Here is an 18,361-nt window from a genome sequence, read left to right as displayed (position 1 = left end):
CCAAGGCAAAAAATAGGAAAATATATCGAGAAAAATGATAATTCCACTTAATTAAGTGATTAATTCGAGTTTTAAATAGTCTTTAAAGAGTAAATCCCGACAAGGGTTGACGGGGGGGGGGGGGGGGGGGGGGGTGGAAATCGAAATTTTGAAGAGGGGGGTGCTAATAGAAAATTTGAAGGGTGGATGCAAATCGAAAATTGAAAGGTTTATCCTGAGAGCACGCCAAATTGAAAGTTTGTCCACGGGCGCCGGGGAGGGTCGCTACGCCTCTGGAAAGGTGACACCATTAAGTGCCGCACCGGTGGACACCCGACCTCGCTACGCCATTGGGGGTAGTCCATTCACGTAAAAAAAAATGTAATATTTCGTAGGATGTTTTTAGTAAAATATGTTCAAATGTGGTCTAAGGGGAATAACAAGGTTAAAATAGTACTGTCAGAGTTATCTTTCTTTATCTATTTCACATTTTATAAACAGAAATACCTGAGTAAAAACATGTAGTAGGCCTATCCTGTTTTGGTGGGTGTGGATAAGGTAGTGGATATATGCGGTATATGATTGACTAAAAAAAGATGGAATTAATTTGATGGATAAGAGAGAAAGGTCGATCCGTGTATCGTTTTTGGAATTACAACATCGATGAATCTGTTAGATGTGTGGACTGTACAAGGTGTTGCGGATACAGAATATGTAGAGGATGTTGTGGATACAGAATGTGTAGAGGATGATGTAGATAAATAATGTGTAGAGGATGTTGTGGATACAGAATGTGTAGAGGATGTTGTGGATACAGAATGTTTAGAGGATGATGTAGATAAATAATGTGTAGAGGATGTTGTGGATACAGAATGTGTAGAGGATGTGAAGGATGTTGTGGATACAGAATTTGTAGGCGATGCGAGGGATATTGTGGATACAGAATGTGTAGAGAACGTGTAGAGGATGTTGTGGATACAGAATGTGTAGAGGATGTTGTGGATACAGAATGTGTAGATGATGTGAGGGATTTTGTGGATACAGAATGTGTAGAGGATGTTGTGGATACAGAATGTGTAGAGGATAAGATGAACTTGTCTGATGTGCTGAAAATAAGAGCTGCCAAGAGATCACAGTTTAGTTCAATGGGAGAATATCAAAACTAAGAGGAAATAACAAGACCGCTAGCCGCACCTTGAAGTATTATACGCCCCGTTACTTACTCTATAGATGCCTTATTTAACGGATATAAACACATAAGATGTAGAATAAGTTGTGTGTGGTGTTTGTGTATGTGCAGTCTATAATCCCATCGAAGATTATAACCTATTTTTGCTGTTAAAAACTCTTCTATTTCAAGTTATAATCAGTGCTGCTCCAGGCTCCAATCAGCTTCCCTTAAATTTTAATTCCACTGAGCTGAAATTCGATCGTGAACGAACTAAACGTTTCTTGTGAATATTTGATTGCTAACAATTTTTGTCGATGTGAGGACCCGCCCTATTTCATGAAACTCAAGAACGCTAATGTACACGTGTTTTCTATCAATCTTTTTCTATCAATTTTTGACACTTTGTTGGTGACTCTACATATCCGTGTGACTTTATCAACACGAACTAAATCCAAGTAGTGAACCCTGTATGATGAGCCCCTCTATGATGAACCCTTCTATGGTGAACCCCTGTATGGTGAACCCCTGTATGGTGAACCCCTGTATGGTGAACCCCTGTATGGTGAACCCCTGTATGGTGAACCCCTGTATGGTGAACCCATGTACGGTTTCGTGTTTTGTGTTTTGTGTTGCATGTTTCGTTTTACTTTCAACCAGAGTTTCTTCCAGGCATCCCTTCCCTCTCCCCCCCCCCAAACTAATGTTTATATAGATAACATCTTTTACCAGTATCCGCCACCTCCACCCCCCCCCCCCCGAAAATATCAAGTGCTAGGGGAGATAAAAGTCTGTACGAAACACTGCTTTCAACCAGCATTAAGGAAAGGCAGTGGAGACGATTAGTATACAACAGCTGGTGTCGATTCTGTTAATATTATTGGTGAAGCCGACACAACACGACTAAAAATAGTTGTTTCCATTTCCAAACCTGATCCGTTGTCTGCCTTTAACAGATAATTATCTGATATTATCTGCCCCTTTCTCGAGTCAGCGGTTTGTTGTCAAGCGTGAAGACGTCAATACTGAATTCAGCTCACTCAAACGATCGAGACAGATCGACGTTTTAACACACGTCTTAGTGGTGGGACCACGGTGTGGGGAGGGGGAGAGCTAGATCAGAACTGGGGAGGGGGAGGGATAGATCAGAAATGGGGTAGGGGATCAAAATTAAGAGCCTACACTTTTACCGGCAAAAAAACACAACTTATTGGGCCTACGTGATCACCGCTGAATCGTATACCGGTTGAAGATAGAAGCTTTACAAAGGATGTTAGACAGTGATTTGAAGATAAACTATTGTATTTGTTTTATCCTTTCATCCAGGGGCGCAGCGAGGTGGGGGCGGGGGGTGCGGACCGCACCGGGTGACACAATTTAGGGGGGTGACACCAAGGCAAAAAATAGCAAAATAAATAGAGAAAAGTTTGAGGGGGGGGGGGGTGCAATCGAAAGTTTGAGGGGGGGGTGCAAATCGAAAACTTGAAAGTTTGTCCCCGGGAAGGGTCGTTACGCCTCTGGGGGGTGACACCATTAAGTGCCGCACCGGGTGACACCCGACCTCGCTACGCCACTGCTTTCATCTGATGGCGAAGTGGGAGAGGGGTCGAGCGTATTTTGGGAAAACTGTGCGTGAATCAACATGGGCGATTAATAGCCGATTGGTCAAATATGAAACCAACACTTTCGTCCAAGCTTTAATTTTTCATAACATTTTTAAGACCTTAATTTTAATTAAATGTCGCCTAATTACTTTCATTGTAGGGAAATGTCTAATTGTTAATATACATAAATACTACAGTAAGGGATGGAGTGGCCTAGTGGTAGAGAGGTGGACAGCTAACCCGAAAGTCTCAAGTTCAATGTAAATAATTCTATTTCGTTCGAGGGGGGAGGGGGGTGGACGTCCCGTGCCCACACGAACAGATGCCTAAAGGTAACTCTGCTAGTGAGAATACACCAATAATGATAAGGCTTGCAGTCAAGTCCTCAATTTGAGGGGGGGGGGGGGGGAATCTAGAAATAGAATCTATATTTAATGTTGGTGTGTAGTGGAATATGCCGCAGGCCTGTTAAAAAGCGAATCTTCTATTGGTCAAACGAAAGAAGAGTGTGTTGTTGACATTTATCAATCTTGGTGTGTGTGTGTGTGAGTGTGGTTTGGGTCTGCACTAAGCGAACTGTGTATGTGTTTATCAACACACAAAAATGAACTCAGCTCACCTGGCCGCGACATTTCAACCAGCGGAACATTTCAAATTGTCATTCGACCGCTGGACGACCCGATGTTCACTACATTCACACTACAGTGTCTACTGAAGTTGGGAGTCAGACTGTGGTAAATTATAAGTACATCTAGATCTAGATATAATTTGATATTTTAATTAATACTAATTTAATACACTTGCTATTTTATACTTACTATACTATAATAAGTTAATATATACTAAACAGGTAGATTTCTAGAATATATTTATATATTTTATTATATTTTATGATTATGATATGCCTAATATTAATGTTAGGCTAGATAAAATAGCAGGCTACGCCTAATTTAGTAATTTAAATAGGAACATTAAAAAATCTTTTTGTCATTTTAGCCCAAGTAGGTGCTTTTGTGGTTTTTATCCATGAAAATTGTAACTTACCCAAAGACATTCCTGACCTTACAACAAACATAACCCTGGCACTAACGTAACCCTGTCACTAACGTAACCCTGGCACTAACGTAACCCTGGCACTAACGTAACCCTGGCACTAACGTAACCCTGGCACTAACGTAACCCTGGCACTAACGTAACCCTGGCACTAACGTAACCCTGGCACTAACGTAACCCTGGCACTAACGTAACCCTGGCACTAACGTAACCCTGGCACTAACGTAACCCTGGCACTAACGTAACCCTGGCACTAACGTAACCCTGGCACTAACGTAACCCTGGCACTAACGTAACCCTGGCACTAACGTAACCCTGGCACTAACGTAACCCTGGCACTAACGTAACCCTGGCACTAACGTAACCCTGGCACTAACGTAACCCTGGCACTAACGTAACCCTGGCACTAACGTAACCCTGGCACTAACGTAACCCTGGCACTAACGTAACCCTGGCACTAACGTAACCCTGGCACTAACGTAACCCTGGCACTAACGTAACCCTGGCACTAACGTAACCCTGGCACTAACGTAACCCTGGCACTAACGTAACCCTGGCACTAACGTAACCCTGGCACTAACGTAACCCTGGCACTAACGTAACCCTGGCACTAACGTAACCCTGGCACTAACGTAACCCTGGCACTAACGTAACCCTGGCACTAACGTAACCCTGGCACTAACGTAACCCTGGCACTAACGTAACCCTGGCACTAACGTAACCCTGGCACTAACGTAACCCTGGCACTAACGTAACCCTGGCACTAACGTAACCCTGGCACTAACGTAACCCTGGCACTAACGTAACCCTGGCACTAACGTAACCCTGGCACTAACGTAACCCTGGCACTAACGTAACCCTGGCACTAACGTAACCCTGGCACTAACGTAACCCTGGCACTAACGTAACCCTGGCACTAACGTAACCCTGGCACTAACGTAACCCTGGCACTAACGTAACCCTGGCACTAACGTAACCCTGGCACTAACGTCTTTGCAGCAATGTTTAATTTATAGCATTCTTCCCTTTGCAGCAATGTTTAATTTATAGCATTCTTCCCTTTGCAGCAATGTTTAATTTATAGCATTCTTCCCTATGCAGCAATGTTTAATTTATAGCATTCTTCCCTTTGCAGCAATGTTTAATTTATAGCAATCTTCCCTTTGCAGCAATGTTTAATTTATAGCATTCTTCCCTTTGCAGCAATGTTTAATTTATAGCATTCTTCCCTTTGCAGCAATGTTTAATTTATAGCAATCTTCCCTTTGCAGCAATGTTTAATTTATAGCATTCTTCCCTATGCAGCAATGTTTAATTTATAGCATTCTTCCCTTTGCAGCAATGTTTAATTTATAGCATTCTTCCCTTTGCAGCAATGTTTAATTTATAGCATTCTTCCCTTTGCAGCAATGTTTAATTTATAGCATTCTTCCCTATGCAGCAATGTTTAATTTATAGCATTCTTCCCTTTGCAGCAATGTTTAATTTATAGCAATCTTCCCTTTGCAGCAATGTTTAATTTATAGCATTCTTCCCTATGCAGCAATGTTTAATTTATAGCATTCTTCCCTTTGCAGCAATGTTTAATTTATAGCATTCTTCCCTTTGCAGCAATGTTTAATTTATAGCATTCTTCCCTTTGCAGCAATGTTTAATTTATAGCAATCTTCCCTTTGCAGCAATGTTTAATTTATAGCATTCTTCCCTTTGCAGCAATGTTTAATTTATAGCATTCTTCCCTTTGCAGCAATGTTTAATTTATAGCAATCTTCCCTTTGCAGCAATGTTTAATTTATAGCATTCTTCCCTATGCAGCAATGTTTAATTTATAGCATTCTTCCCTTTGCAGCAATGTTTAATTTATAGCATTCTTCCCTTTGCAGCAATGTTTAATTTATAGCATTCTTCCCTTTGCAGCAATGTTTAATTTATAGCATTCTTCCCTTTGCAGCAATGTTTAATTTATAGCATTCTTCCCTATGCAGCAATGTTTAATTTATAGCATTCTTCCCTTTGCAGCAATGTTTAATTTATAGCATTCTTCCCTATGCAGCAATGTTTAATTTATAGCATTCTTCCCTTTGCAGCAATGTTTAATTTATAGCATTCTTCCCTTTGCAGCAATGTTTAATTTATAGCATTCTTCCCTATGCAGCAATGTTTAATTTATAGCATTCTTCCCTTTGCAGCAATGTTTAATTTATAGCATTCTTCCCTTTGCAGCAATGTTTAATTTATATCTAATAGTTTTGATATCGACTAAAATAATCTTAACTTCAGCCACACAAGTGTCCAAGACAATATAAAAGTGAGTTTTTGTCATTGTATTTTTTTGTAATATTTTTAACTACAAATTATTTTTTTTTTAATAACTTAAAGCATCAAACCTTCAATCAAAACATTTCCACCCATGTCTCATTTTATTACGGTATATATTTATTTAGTTAAATGCTTTATCTTTATTTATTAGCAATGTATTTGTTCAGAACAAAATCAACAGCCTTTTATTTCCTAAATTCAGGTAGCTACTTATCAAATCAATCTACTCAAGCCAGGAGAACACGTGGAATTGTCAGCTTTTGCAGAAATGATCTAGAGAAAATAACCCAGTTTTAGGAGAAAGACAATCTGAAAAGCCACCCATTCTACTAAATCAAGGCATTAGTAACGTGAGTTGCAGTCCGTGAAGTTTCTGTCCCCTGAGGCATTTGAAGAAACAAGTAAGGTTTTTATTTTTTTGTCTTCACAGCATTAAACCATATACCAGCTCCCAGCACTAAACACCAGCACCCAGCACTAAACACCAGCTCCCAGCACTAAACACCAGCTCCCAGCACTAAACACCAGCTCCCAGCACTAAACACCAGCTCCCAGCACTAAACACCAGCTCCCAGCACTAAACACCAGCTCCCAGCACTAAACACCAGCTCCCAGCACTAAACACCAGCTCCCAGCACTAAACACCAGCTCCCAGCACTAAACACCAGCTCCCAGCACTAAACACCAGCTCCCAGCACTAAACACCAGCTCCCAGCACTAAACACCAGCTCCCAGCACTAAACACCAGCTCCCAGCACTAAACACCAGCTCCCAGCACTAAACACCAGCTCCCAGCACTAAACACCAGCTCCCAGCACTAAACACCAGCTCCCAGCACTAAACACCAGCTCCCAGCACTAAACACCAGCTCCCAGCACTAAACACCAGCTCCCAGCACTAAACACCAGCTCCCAGCACTAAACACCAGCTCCCAGCACTAAACACCAGCTCCCAGCACTAAACACCAGCTCCCAGCACTAAACACCAGCTCCCAGCACTAAACACCAGCTCCCAGCACTAAACACCAGCTCCCAGCACTAAACACCAGCTCCCAGCACTAAACACCAGCTCCCAGCACTAAACACCAGCTCCCAGCACTAAACACCAGCTCCCAGCACTAAACACCAGCTCCCAGCACTAAACACCAGCTCCCAGCACTAAACACCAGCTCCCAGCACTAAACACCAGCTCCCAGCACTAAACACCAGCTCCCAGCACTAAACACCAGCTCCCAGCACTAAACACCAGCTCCCAGCACTAAACACCAGCTCCCAGCACTAAACACCAGCTCCCAGCACTAAACACCAGCTCCCAGCACTAAACACCAGCTCCCAGCACTAAACACCAGCTCCCAGCACTAAACACCAGCTCCCAGCACTAAACACCAGCTCCCATTTTGTGATTTTAGCCTTTGTTTTCTGCATTACTTTTTTTTTTAATTTGTGTTAACAATTCTTAATGAAACAGTAAGGTAGTCACTCAATTCTCTTTAAGTACAAATTTGTAAATTTAAGTCCCTCCTTTAAAATCTGATTTATTTAAAGCAGTTTTATTTACAATATTTCTGAGATGCCTTGGTTCTCATTGATAATTAGGTAGGTTTGCCTGTCTTATGGGACATAGGTCGCTGACAAGAGCTTTCAAGGCATCTGTCCTGGGCTAGTCTCTCCAACTGTTGCCAGGTGTATCCAATCTTCTTGGTGTCTTCTTCCATGTCACGTCTCCAGGTCTTTCTTAGTCTGCCTCTCCTCCTGCCCTGTAGATTTCAGGTGAGGGCCTGTCTTGTTATGCTGGATACAGGTTTCCTGATATTGATAATAGACAAAAATTTAGAGACGCCCACTAGATGGGCCAGCAGGATCTAACTCTACATAAAAATTTTGTGCAGCAGACTTTAACACTAAATATGTAGCTGGCCAAATGTCTTTGATAATGATGAAAACAATATACAATCAAAATATATCATGATGATAAGATAACAATTACTGAATCAAAGACTGAATGTTATATCCTCAATATATTGCCAGAGGATAAATTATTCTTATTTAATGTATTCTGATTAAAGTGCTTAAAGTTTTGTTTTTTCTTGGGTTATGTTATCCACAGTATGAATAACTGTTAATCAAGAGGTTCTACCATTGAAACATTTTTACATTCATAATTTAAATTTCAAGAACTGGTCCTATACCTTCTTTAACATTAAAAAACATTAGCACGATCCTTGCTTTCACAGCCTGGGAATATTAATGTGACAATATCAAGTAGTTACAAGGGTAGACTAGCTAAAAATATTTACTGCATATATTTATCTGATGTCATATTTGATTATACCCTGTTACTACATAACAAATGTTTTCAAAGACTTCATGACAAATTACCTCCCTTTATGGCTTATGACATCCCTCTAACTGATATAATAAATCACAATGTTTATACTTAAACCTATCCAAAACTGACTGCTAAAACATCATCTAGTATTAGTTTGTTTCTTAAATGTATAAATATTTAAGTAGTCAATTTTCATGTGGGATTAAAAAGCTACTGTCCTCTCGCCTGTCCTCTCGCCTGTCCTCTCGCCTGTCCTCTCGCCCGTCCACTTGCCCGTCCACTTGCCTGTCCACTTGCCTGTCCTCTCGCCTGTCCTCTCGCCTGTCCTCTCGCCTGTCCTCTCGCCTGTCCTCTCGCCTGTCCTCTCGCCTGTCCTCTCGCCTGTCCTCTCGCCTGTCCTCTCGCCTGTCCTCTCGCCTGTCCTCTTGCCTATCCTCTTGCCTGTCCTCTTGCCTATCCTCTTGCCTGTCCTCTTGCCCATCCTCTAGCTGGCCACTGACCAGACCACTAACATCACTACTAACAACAGTTGGGGCTACTAACCACACTAACACTAACACACTACTAACCCAAACCGCGCTACTAACCTGACACTAACCTCTGATCAGTGGGACTACAGGAAATATTTTCCAGAACTTTACTGAAGTACGTTATCAATAAATCCCTTGTCAAGCCTTGTTAAATTCCCTAAATTTTCTAGCTGTCAATGATCCAAGTCAACCTAATCTTAACTCACTAATACTAGATGATCCTTCCCATCCCTTTAATATATTATGAATACATTTGTCTAAACAGTTTCTTGTTTTTTCTTGGGCTTGTGTTGTCTACTGTGAATAAATTTAATTAGCTACATATCCCTTTCTTGTCAAGATCCTGGGTTTATTTAGATAGTGGAGATGGGGAGTGGGACATGAAAGTCCCTATAGCATGAATTCTTAACATTCTTGTATCTCATTCTCTTTTTGGGAACAGTTTTGAAAAGGCCAATTCAATATTTATTTGCTATCCATTATAGATTTACAGTATTGCATTTAAACATATTTTTATGAATTATTTAAAAATTAAGCATTTCATAGCAAATAATTTGAGCAAAACATTTTCTATTTTGAAATGTTTTCACCATTTATATAATTAAACAGACCTTATTTTGATTTAAAAAACTGCTTAAAGTAAAGTGCTAAATCAGATCTACATTTTATACACCTTTGACCCTGCCACTCTTGATTCTACTCAGTTATTATATAATAGGTTGTTTTTTGTTTTCAAAAATCTCGTCAAAAATTACCTGCCTCTCTCTAAATACCTTTCACTAATTAAAACAGAAGTCTGTTAATACTTAAATCTTTTTCAAAGCCAATTGATGTAGCATCTTCTAGTATTAGACTGTTAGATAGGTTTTTTTTTTTCATTCCAAAATGGAAATTAGGTGATAATAAATGTACTGTCCACTTGCTTGTCCTCTTGCCTGTCCTCTTGCCTGTCCACTTGCCTGTCCTCTTGCCTGTCCACTTGCCTGTCCTCTTGCCTGTCCACTTGCCTGTCGTCTTGCCTGTCCTCTAGCTGGCCACTGACCAGACCACTAACCTCACTACTAGCAACAGTAGGGGCTACTAACCACACTAACACTACTAACACACTACTAACCCAAACCGCGCTACTAACCTGACACTAACCTCTGATCAGTGGAACTACAAGAATAATTTTATTCCAGACCTTTGCCAGAGTAGTCAACATCAACCCAAGATAATCCAAGTCAAGCCTTAATAAATTCCTTCTAATTCTCTATCCCTCAATGATCCAAGTTATCCTAAGTATAATGTTACCTGTCTAATACTAGAAGATCACTGCCATCAGTTGAATAACTTTAATACACTAGTCTACCCACTCCATCTCTTAAAAAAACCACATCAGAGGATCAACTCTAATGTTTCAGTAGTGATAAAACATTTTAATCTTTGATGCTCCTGTAGTATAGCACATTATTTTGAGAATTGTTTTGCAAATGCTGTTTTAATTATCTTTTACAATCCTTGATAAATGTATAGTATTGCATTTAAAACTATTTTAATGGGTTATTAGATTATGTGAAAGTTTTAAAAGTAATTTATGTTGCCAGTAATTTAGAGAAACTTTTGCAAATTATAATTATGAAATGTTTTAATAATTTAATTAAACATTGATTTTTCAGTTTTAGTATTTGATGCTGAAATTTCTTATTAGAATTTATTTACATTACATATGCACTGCAAATGTTTTCCACATTCCCATTCTAAACCAAGAATCTGGTTAACATTTAGTGGTGTAGGGGGAGTACTGCAAGAATGTACCTAATGCATAAATAATTGTTCTTAGACCTGATATAAAGCATAACCTTTTATAGAACAGCTTGAAAAAGGCTAATTAAAGATTTATCAGATTTCCATGTAAATATATTGTTCACTTTTGTAATCCTTTTTCAGCTGTTTTGTAATCCGTGTTAGGTAATTCTATCTTTTTCACTGGAATTTGTTGTCTCTAGCAAAAGATTCTAATTTGCTAATAAAACAATTCCTATACCGGGTAGATGTGGACTCGTCAGCCTTGGTCGGCAACCCGTCTAGGAGAGAAAACTCCGAAATTAAACACCTGCTGCCTTGTAGGTCGCCCTTGGTTGGGTAAAGGCTATGGAAGCAAATCCTAAAAAAAACAAAGTAGGGGTCGAGTAGAATTAGCTCAGAAAAAGGAAAATAAATTAATTATAGGTAGTTAAAAATAGCAATCATCTAAAATTGCATGGTTAAAATGGACATTTTAGTGGGGTGGGTCTAGGGGAGGTTACAAAGTTAAATAATTTTTATATTCAGCCAGAATTTTACTTCAGAAAATTATTTTAAGTTATGAACACTGCTGTTGAGTGCTAAATTAAACTGATTTTTGAAGCCTATCCTATTTTAAAACCAAGTACTTTACTGGCCAAGACATTGTCTTTTTTTTCTTTAACTTTGTGTTGGTAGTTCCAGAACTCACTTAAAACCTGGGACCCAGACTAGGGGCACCAGCGCCTCTCAGGCACAATGTTTTGGTACTACTAGACATGCATATCCTACTATATGAAAAACCTAATCAGCCCTTACCTGCCTAACACCAACTTTCCTCTTTCCTACCCTCTTGTCCTCTCTCTTACCTGCCATTTTACCTCCCTCTATCCTGTCCTCTTGTCTATCCTATTGCCTGCCCTGCTGTCTGTCATTTTGACTGTCATCTTTACTGTCCCCTTTACTCTTGCCACAGCATTTTTTTTACTGTTGATCAGTTGTCTGTAGCAACCTGTTTACATTTTCATGGTGCTCTAACTTGTAGCTTACAAAAATTCAGTGCACATTTTTGGTACATAAATAATACCTTCCATTAAATTTTGACTTATTCTCTTTTGCTGGTTACCAATGAAAGCTTCTCATTTATTTTTAGCTCTAAGTGTTTGAAACCATTTTTTTCTGTTGAAGCATATTTAGAACAGTTGGCTAGGTTATGTTTCAACTGTTTGTTTTCCTATATTTATAATCTTTAATTGAAAAGTCCTACTCAATCAGGTGTAAATATGTCTATATTCATTCATGTGGAGTTATGTGTAAAGGGCCCCAAGCACACAACACTTTTCACCTGTTGTGGTATTACATTTGCAGCTGATTGTGTAGCTCTACAAAGTTAAAAGCATTTTCTATGATGTTTTTAAATAAGTGAAATATTTAGTTGTATATTTTGTATTGCCACCAAATCTTTTGAGGCAAGGTTTACCTCACTGTTGGGGAAAAGATGCAAATCATTTTTAATTACTGAATTTCAATTGACTAATTATTGTTCATAAAAACAGTTTCAGTTAAGAAATCTGGATAGTAACTGTCTAATCTAATTGATGCATCTGTAGGCCTACAGTGTAGAATAATGTTACTCTAAGAATTCTGTTGTGTGATTTTATCTACACAATTGGCTGGATTTTGTTATTAATGAAATTATTTTGTCCCAATTCTAATTTAGTCATAAAATGTGCATCTCTTAAACTTATTGGCCTCTGCCTTATTTCTATTGTAGTGTAGCTATGTATATGTGTCCAACTTATACTAATAGGGTGTAAATAAGGAAGATTGGTGTGAATTCTTTAGGACTTCAGTTAGCTTACATTTTATTTTGTAGTTCTGCCATAGAAATGCTTTCTTGGTACCTTAAAGTAATGAACCGTTTAAATCAATCAACTCCAACACACATGTTCCCAATTACCTCATGACCTCTGCCATAGTGGCTATTGTTTGAGTGCCATTATGGTTAGCTAATGTTTCCCAACTTTATTTTAAATGCACTTTTTTAGTGTAGCAGAAAATTTAAATGGTCTTTAACATTGTGTTGGTAGTCCCAGATCTTCCCTAAAATCTGGGACCCAGACTAGGGGCACCAGAGCCTCTCTGACACAATGTTTTGTTACAACAAGAGTTGTATAGCCTTCTATATAAAAATCTTAACCTGCCCTTACCTGCCTAACACCAACTTTCCTCTTTCCTACCCTCTGTCTGTCCTCTAGCCTTTCATCTTGTTTGCAAACTTGAATGCCCTCTTACCTTCCTTTTTTACCTGTCCTCTTGCATGTCTTCTTTACTTTTATCTTGCCTGATATCTTACCATAGCATTTTAAAATCTTAACAGGCGTCTCTGTTGCAACCTGTTATTTTTAATTTACATATTTCTAAACTTTATTATGTTGTAGCAAGCAGCTCCTAAAACTGACTAATTATGCAGTGTTTTGGTGGAAAATTAATTTAAATACTTTCACCTAAGATGAAACCTCTTTGCATCAGAATCTATTCTTTGTACTTATATCTTTTTGTCTTACTTTTTCAGCTGTTTTATCTTTTTCAGTTTTGTAATCCTTGTTAGGTAATTCTTTTTTGCTGGAATTTGTTGTCTCTAGCAAAAGATTCTAATTTACTAAAACAATTCCAATTCCGGGTAGATGTGGACTCGTTAGCCTTGGTTTGGCAGCCCGTCTAGGAGAGAACTCCAAAATGAAACACCTGCTGCCTTGTAGGTCGCCCTTGGTTGGGTAAAGGCTATGGAAGCAAATCCTAAAAAAACCAAAGTAGGGGTCGAGTAGAATTAGCTCAGAAAAAGGAAAAAAGGTAGTTAAAAATAGCAATCATCTATAATTACATGGGTAAAATGGACATTTTAGTGGGGTGGGTCTAGGGGAGGTTACAAAGTTAAATAATTTTTATATTCAGCCAGAATTTTACTTGAGAAAATTATTTTAAGTTATGAACACTGCTGTTGAGTGCTAAATTTAACTGATTTTTGAAGCCTATCCTATTTTAAAACCAAGTACTTTACTGGCCAAGACATTGTCTTTTTTTTCTTTAACTTTGTGTTGGTAGTTCCAGAACTCACTTAAAACCTGGGACCCAGACTAGGGGCACCAGCGCCTCTCAGGCACAATGTTTTGTTACAACAAGAGTTGTATAGCCTTGTATCTAAAAAACCTTATCAGCCCTTACCTGCCTAACACCAACATTCCTCTTTCCTACCCTCTCTCTTTTCTTACCTGCCATTTTACCTCCCTCTGGCCAGTCCTCTTGTCTATCCTCTTGCCTGCCCTGCTGTCTGTCATTTTGACTGTCATCTTTACTGTCCCCTCATGTCCTGCCATCTTTACTTTCTTCTAAACTCTTCTTGACTATCTTTTTTCCTTTCCTTGCCTGATCTCTTGCCATAGCATTTTATTTTTACTGTTGATCAGTAATCTGTAGCAACCTGTTTGATTTACTTGTTTTTGTTTTTCATGGTGCTCTTACTTGTAGCTTTCTCAAATTCAGTGCACGTTTTTCATACATCAATAATACCTTCTAATAAATTGACTTCTCTTTTGCTATTTACCAAAGAAAGCTTCTCATTTGTTTTTTAGCCTAAGTGTTTGAAGCCATTTTTTTTGTTGTAGCATATTTAGAACAGTTGGATAGGTTTTATTTCCACTTTCTTATATATGATATAATATATATAATTATAATCATAAATTTGACTAGTCCTACTCAATCAGGTGTTGTAAATATGTTTATATCCATTCATTATTTGAGTGGAGTTGTGTGTTTGTGCGGGCATAAGCACACACCTTGCACCTGTTGTGGTTTGTGCAGCTGATTGTGTAGCTCTACAAATTTAAAACCATTTTCTATTGTTTTTAATAAGTGAAATGTTTAGTTTTATATTTTGTATTTCCACCAATGCTTTTGAGGCAAGGTTTACCTCATTGTTGGGGGAGAGATGCAAAACATTTTTAAGTACTGAATTTTGGTTGACTAATTATTGCTCGAAACCATTTCAGTTAATGAAATCTGGATAGTAACTGTCTAATCAAAATAATGCATGAGTGGGCCCACCGTGTAGATTGTTACTCTGATAGATTTCTGATGTGTGAATTAGTTTACACAATTGACTGGATTTTGTTTTTAATTATCATATCATAATCTTAAATGTAAGTAAATTGGACTACTTAATCAGGTGTGGGTAATCCATTCATTATTTGAGTGAGGGAGTTGTCTATGTGTAAAGGTGTACTAAAATAATTTTCACCTAGTGTGGTGTTCCATCTGCAGCTGATTCTTTAGTTTAATGTAACTTTCAATTAAGTAATGCAATTCTAGCTGTACACATTTAGAAATGCAGGCTTATTAATAATTCATCTCACCTGGGATTTGTCCCAATTCTTAGTCATAAAGCCGAACAGTTTATGTGCATCTCTTAAACCTATTAGCCTCCTCCATATTCCTATTGTAGTCTATGTATACGTGTCCAACGTATACGAATAGGGTGTAAATAAGGAAGATTGGTGTGAATTCCTTAGAACTTGTGTTAGATTAGATTTTATATTATAGAATTTCCTTAGAGATGCTTTCTTGGTACCTTAAAGTAATGAACTGTTTAAATCAATCAACTCCAACACACATGTTCCCAATTACCTCATGACCTCTGCTGTAGTAGCTATTGTTTGAGTACCATTATAGTAAGCTAATGTTTTCAAACTTTATTTTAAATGCACTTTTTTTAAGTGTAGCAGAAAATTTAAATGGTCTACTTTTACATTGTGTTGGTAGTTCCAGATCTTTCCTAAAATCTGGGACACAGACTAGGGGCACCAGGGCCTCTCTGGCACAATGTTTTGTTACAACAAGTGTTGTATAGCCTTCTATATAAAAATCTTAACCTGCCCAACACCAACTTTCCTCTTTCCTACCCTCTGTCTGTTCTCTAGCCTTTCATCTTGTTTGCAAACTTGAAATGCCCTCTTGCTTGCAAACTTGTCTGACTTCTTACCTGCCCTTTTACCTGCCCTCTTGCTTGTATTCTTTACATTTATCTTTGCATGATTTCTAGCCATAGCATTTTAAAATATTTGATCAGTCGTCTGTTGCAACCTGTTATTTTTTTTTATTTACATTTTGTCTAAACTTTATTATGTTGTAGCAAGCAGCTCTTAAAACTGACTGATTATGCAGTGTTTTGGTGGAAAATTAATTTAAATTCCTTCACCAAAGATGAGACCTCTTTGCATCAGAATCTGTTTTTTTGTACTTATATCTTTTTGTATTACTTTTTCAGCTGTTTTATCTTTTTCAGTTGTTTTAAATCCTTGTTAGGTAATTCTATCTTTTTGCTGGAATTTGTTGTCTCTAGCAAAAGTTTCTAATTTGGTAGTATAATAATTCCAAATCCGGGTAGATGTGGACTCGTTAGCCTTGGCTGGCTGCCCGTCTAGGAGAGAAAACTCCGAATTCAAACACCTGCTGCCTTGTAGGTCGCCCTTGGTTGGGTAAAGGCTATGGAAGCAAATCCTAAATTAAACAATGTAGGGTCAAGTAGAATTAGCTCAGAAAAATGAAAATTAAATTTATTATAGGTAGTTAAAAATAGCAATCAACTATAATTATCTGTTTAAATTGGACATTTTAGTGGGGTGGGTCTAGGGAGGTAACAAAGTTAAATATTATATTCAGCCAAAATGCTACTACTTAAAATTATTTGTAAGTTATGCAAACTGCTGTATGAATGTTAAATTACTGAATGTTGCATTGTATTCTCAGTAACTATATTACTGGCCAAACATCTTTGATGATGATTTAAAAAATCTATATTCATCCAAATCTATCATAGTAATGTTCATAACTAAATCCAAGACAAAATGTAACACTGTGATTACCATGGACATATTTTTCCTGATGTCTAGCCTGTGCACATGCCTGGCCTCCTCTGCACTCCTCTGTCCACCTACAATCCTTATCTTCCTTCCACAAATTCTTTAATTACCTCATTAACTCTGCTATAGCAGCTATTGTTTCAGCGCCAATATATTAGTGGGTTGTTTTTAATAAATGATATGAATTTCACAACAATTTTTGTTGTAGCAAGCAGCTCCTAAAACTGAGTGTGCAGTGTTTTGGTGGGAAAGAAAATTAATTTAAATACTTTCATCAAAGATAATACACCTCTCTGCATCAGAATCTGTTATTTCTTTTTTTTAATTTCTATTTCAGCTGTTTTGTAATCCTTGTTAGGTAATTCTATCTTTTTTGCTGGAATTTGTTGTCTTTAGCAAAAGATTCTAATTTGCTAATAAAACAATTCCAATACCGGGTAGATGTGGACTCGTCAGCCTTGGTCGGCAACCCGTCTAGGAGAGACAACTCCGAAATTAAACACCTGCTGCCTTGTAGGTCGCCCTTGGTTGGGTAAAGGCTATGGAAGCAAATCCTAAAAAAACCAAAGTAGGGGTCGAGTAGAATTAGCTCAGAAAAAGGAAAATTAAATGTATTATAGGTAGTTAAAAATAGCAATCATCTAAAATTGCATGGTTAAAATGGACATTTTAGTAGGGTCTAGGGGAGGTTACAAAGTAAAATATTATATTCAGCCAAAATTTTACTACTTAAAATTAGTTTTAAGTTATGCACACAACTGTAGAATTTCTTATTTAAACTGTATTGTTGTGATAATATTTTACACAAAATTAAATTATATATTGCTAGCCAAAACATGGTCTACCTTTTCTCCAATTGTTAATGATCTGTTGGTAGATCCTGATCTTCCCTAAAATCTGGGACCCAGGCTAGGGGCACCAGGGCCTCTCTGGCACAAAATTTTTGTTACAACAAGAGTTGTATAGCCTTCTATATAAAAATCTTAACCTGCCCTTACCTGCCTAACACCAACTTTCCTCTTTCCTACCCTCTGTCTGTCTTCTAGCCTTTCATCTTGTTTGCAAACTTGAAATGCCCTCTTGCTTGCAAACTTGTCTATCATCTTACCTTCCTTTTTTTTACCTCCCCTCTTGCATGTCTTTACTTTTATCTTGCCTGATATCTTACCATAGCATTTTAAAATCTTTGATCAGTAGTCTCTTTTGCAAAATCTTTTTTATATATAGATTTTCATTGTTTTATTTTATTTAATTCTTTTTATTTTGGACTGCCAAAAGTTCTATTTTAAATTTATTATAGGTAGTTAAAAATAGCAATCATCTATAATTAGATGGTTAAAATGGACATTTTAGTGGGGTGGGTCTAGGGGAGGCTACAAAGTTAAATAATTTTTATATTCAGCCAGAATTTTACTTCAGAAAATTATTTTAAGTTATGAACACTGCTGTTGAGTGCTAAATTTAACTGATTTTTGAAGCCTATCCTATTTTAAAACTAAGTACTTTACTGGCCAAGACATTGTCTTTTTTTTCTTTAACTTTGTGTTGGTAGTTCCAGAACTCATATAAAATCTGAAACCCAGACTAGGGGCACCAGCGCCTCTCAGGCACAATGTTTTGGTACTACTAGACATGCATATCCTACTATCTAAAAAACCTAATCAGCCCTTACCTGCCTAACACCAACTTTCCTCTTTC

General features: G+C 37.9%; 1 protein-coding gene across 1 annotated transcript; it reads right to left on the bottom strand.

The window, feature by feature from the left end:
• Window positions 1-8,636: 8,636 nt before the first annotated feature.
• On the bottom strand, window positions 8,637-14,083 carry LOC131936805 (U1 small nuclear ribonucleoprotein 70 kDa-like). The gene is made up of 4 exons (XM_059293884.1): window positions 14,018-14,083; window positions 13,041-13,141; window positions 9,905-10,042; window positions 8,637-8,970 (listed from the first exon to the last, which is right to left on the bottom strand). The coding sequence occupies exons 1-4, from the start codon at window positions 14,081-14,083 to the stop codon at window positions 8,637-8,639; spliced, it is 639 nt and encodes a 212-aa protein (XP_059149867.1).
• Window positions 14,084-18,361: the final 4,278 nt, after the last annotated feature.

This window comes from Physella acuta, unplaced genomic scaffold, assembly GCF_028476545.2.
Source record: "Physella acuta isolate Inbredline_101_S28 unplaced genomic scaffold, ASM2847654v3 ptg000187l, whole genome shotgun sequence".
In the NCBI taxonomy this organism is placed as follows: domain Eukaryota; kingdom Metazoa; phylum Mollusca; class Gastropoda; family Physidae; genus Physella; species Physella acuta.
This window is presented reverse-complemented; position numbering and strand designations above follow the sequence as displayed.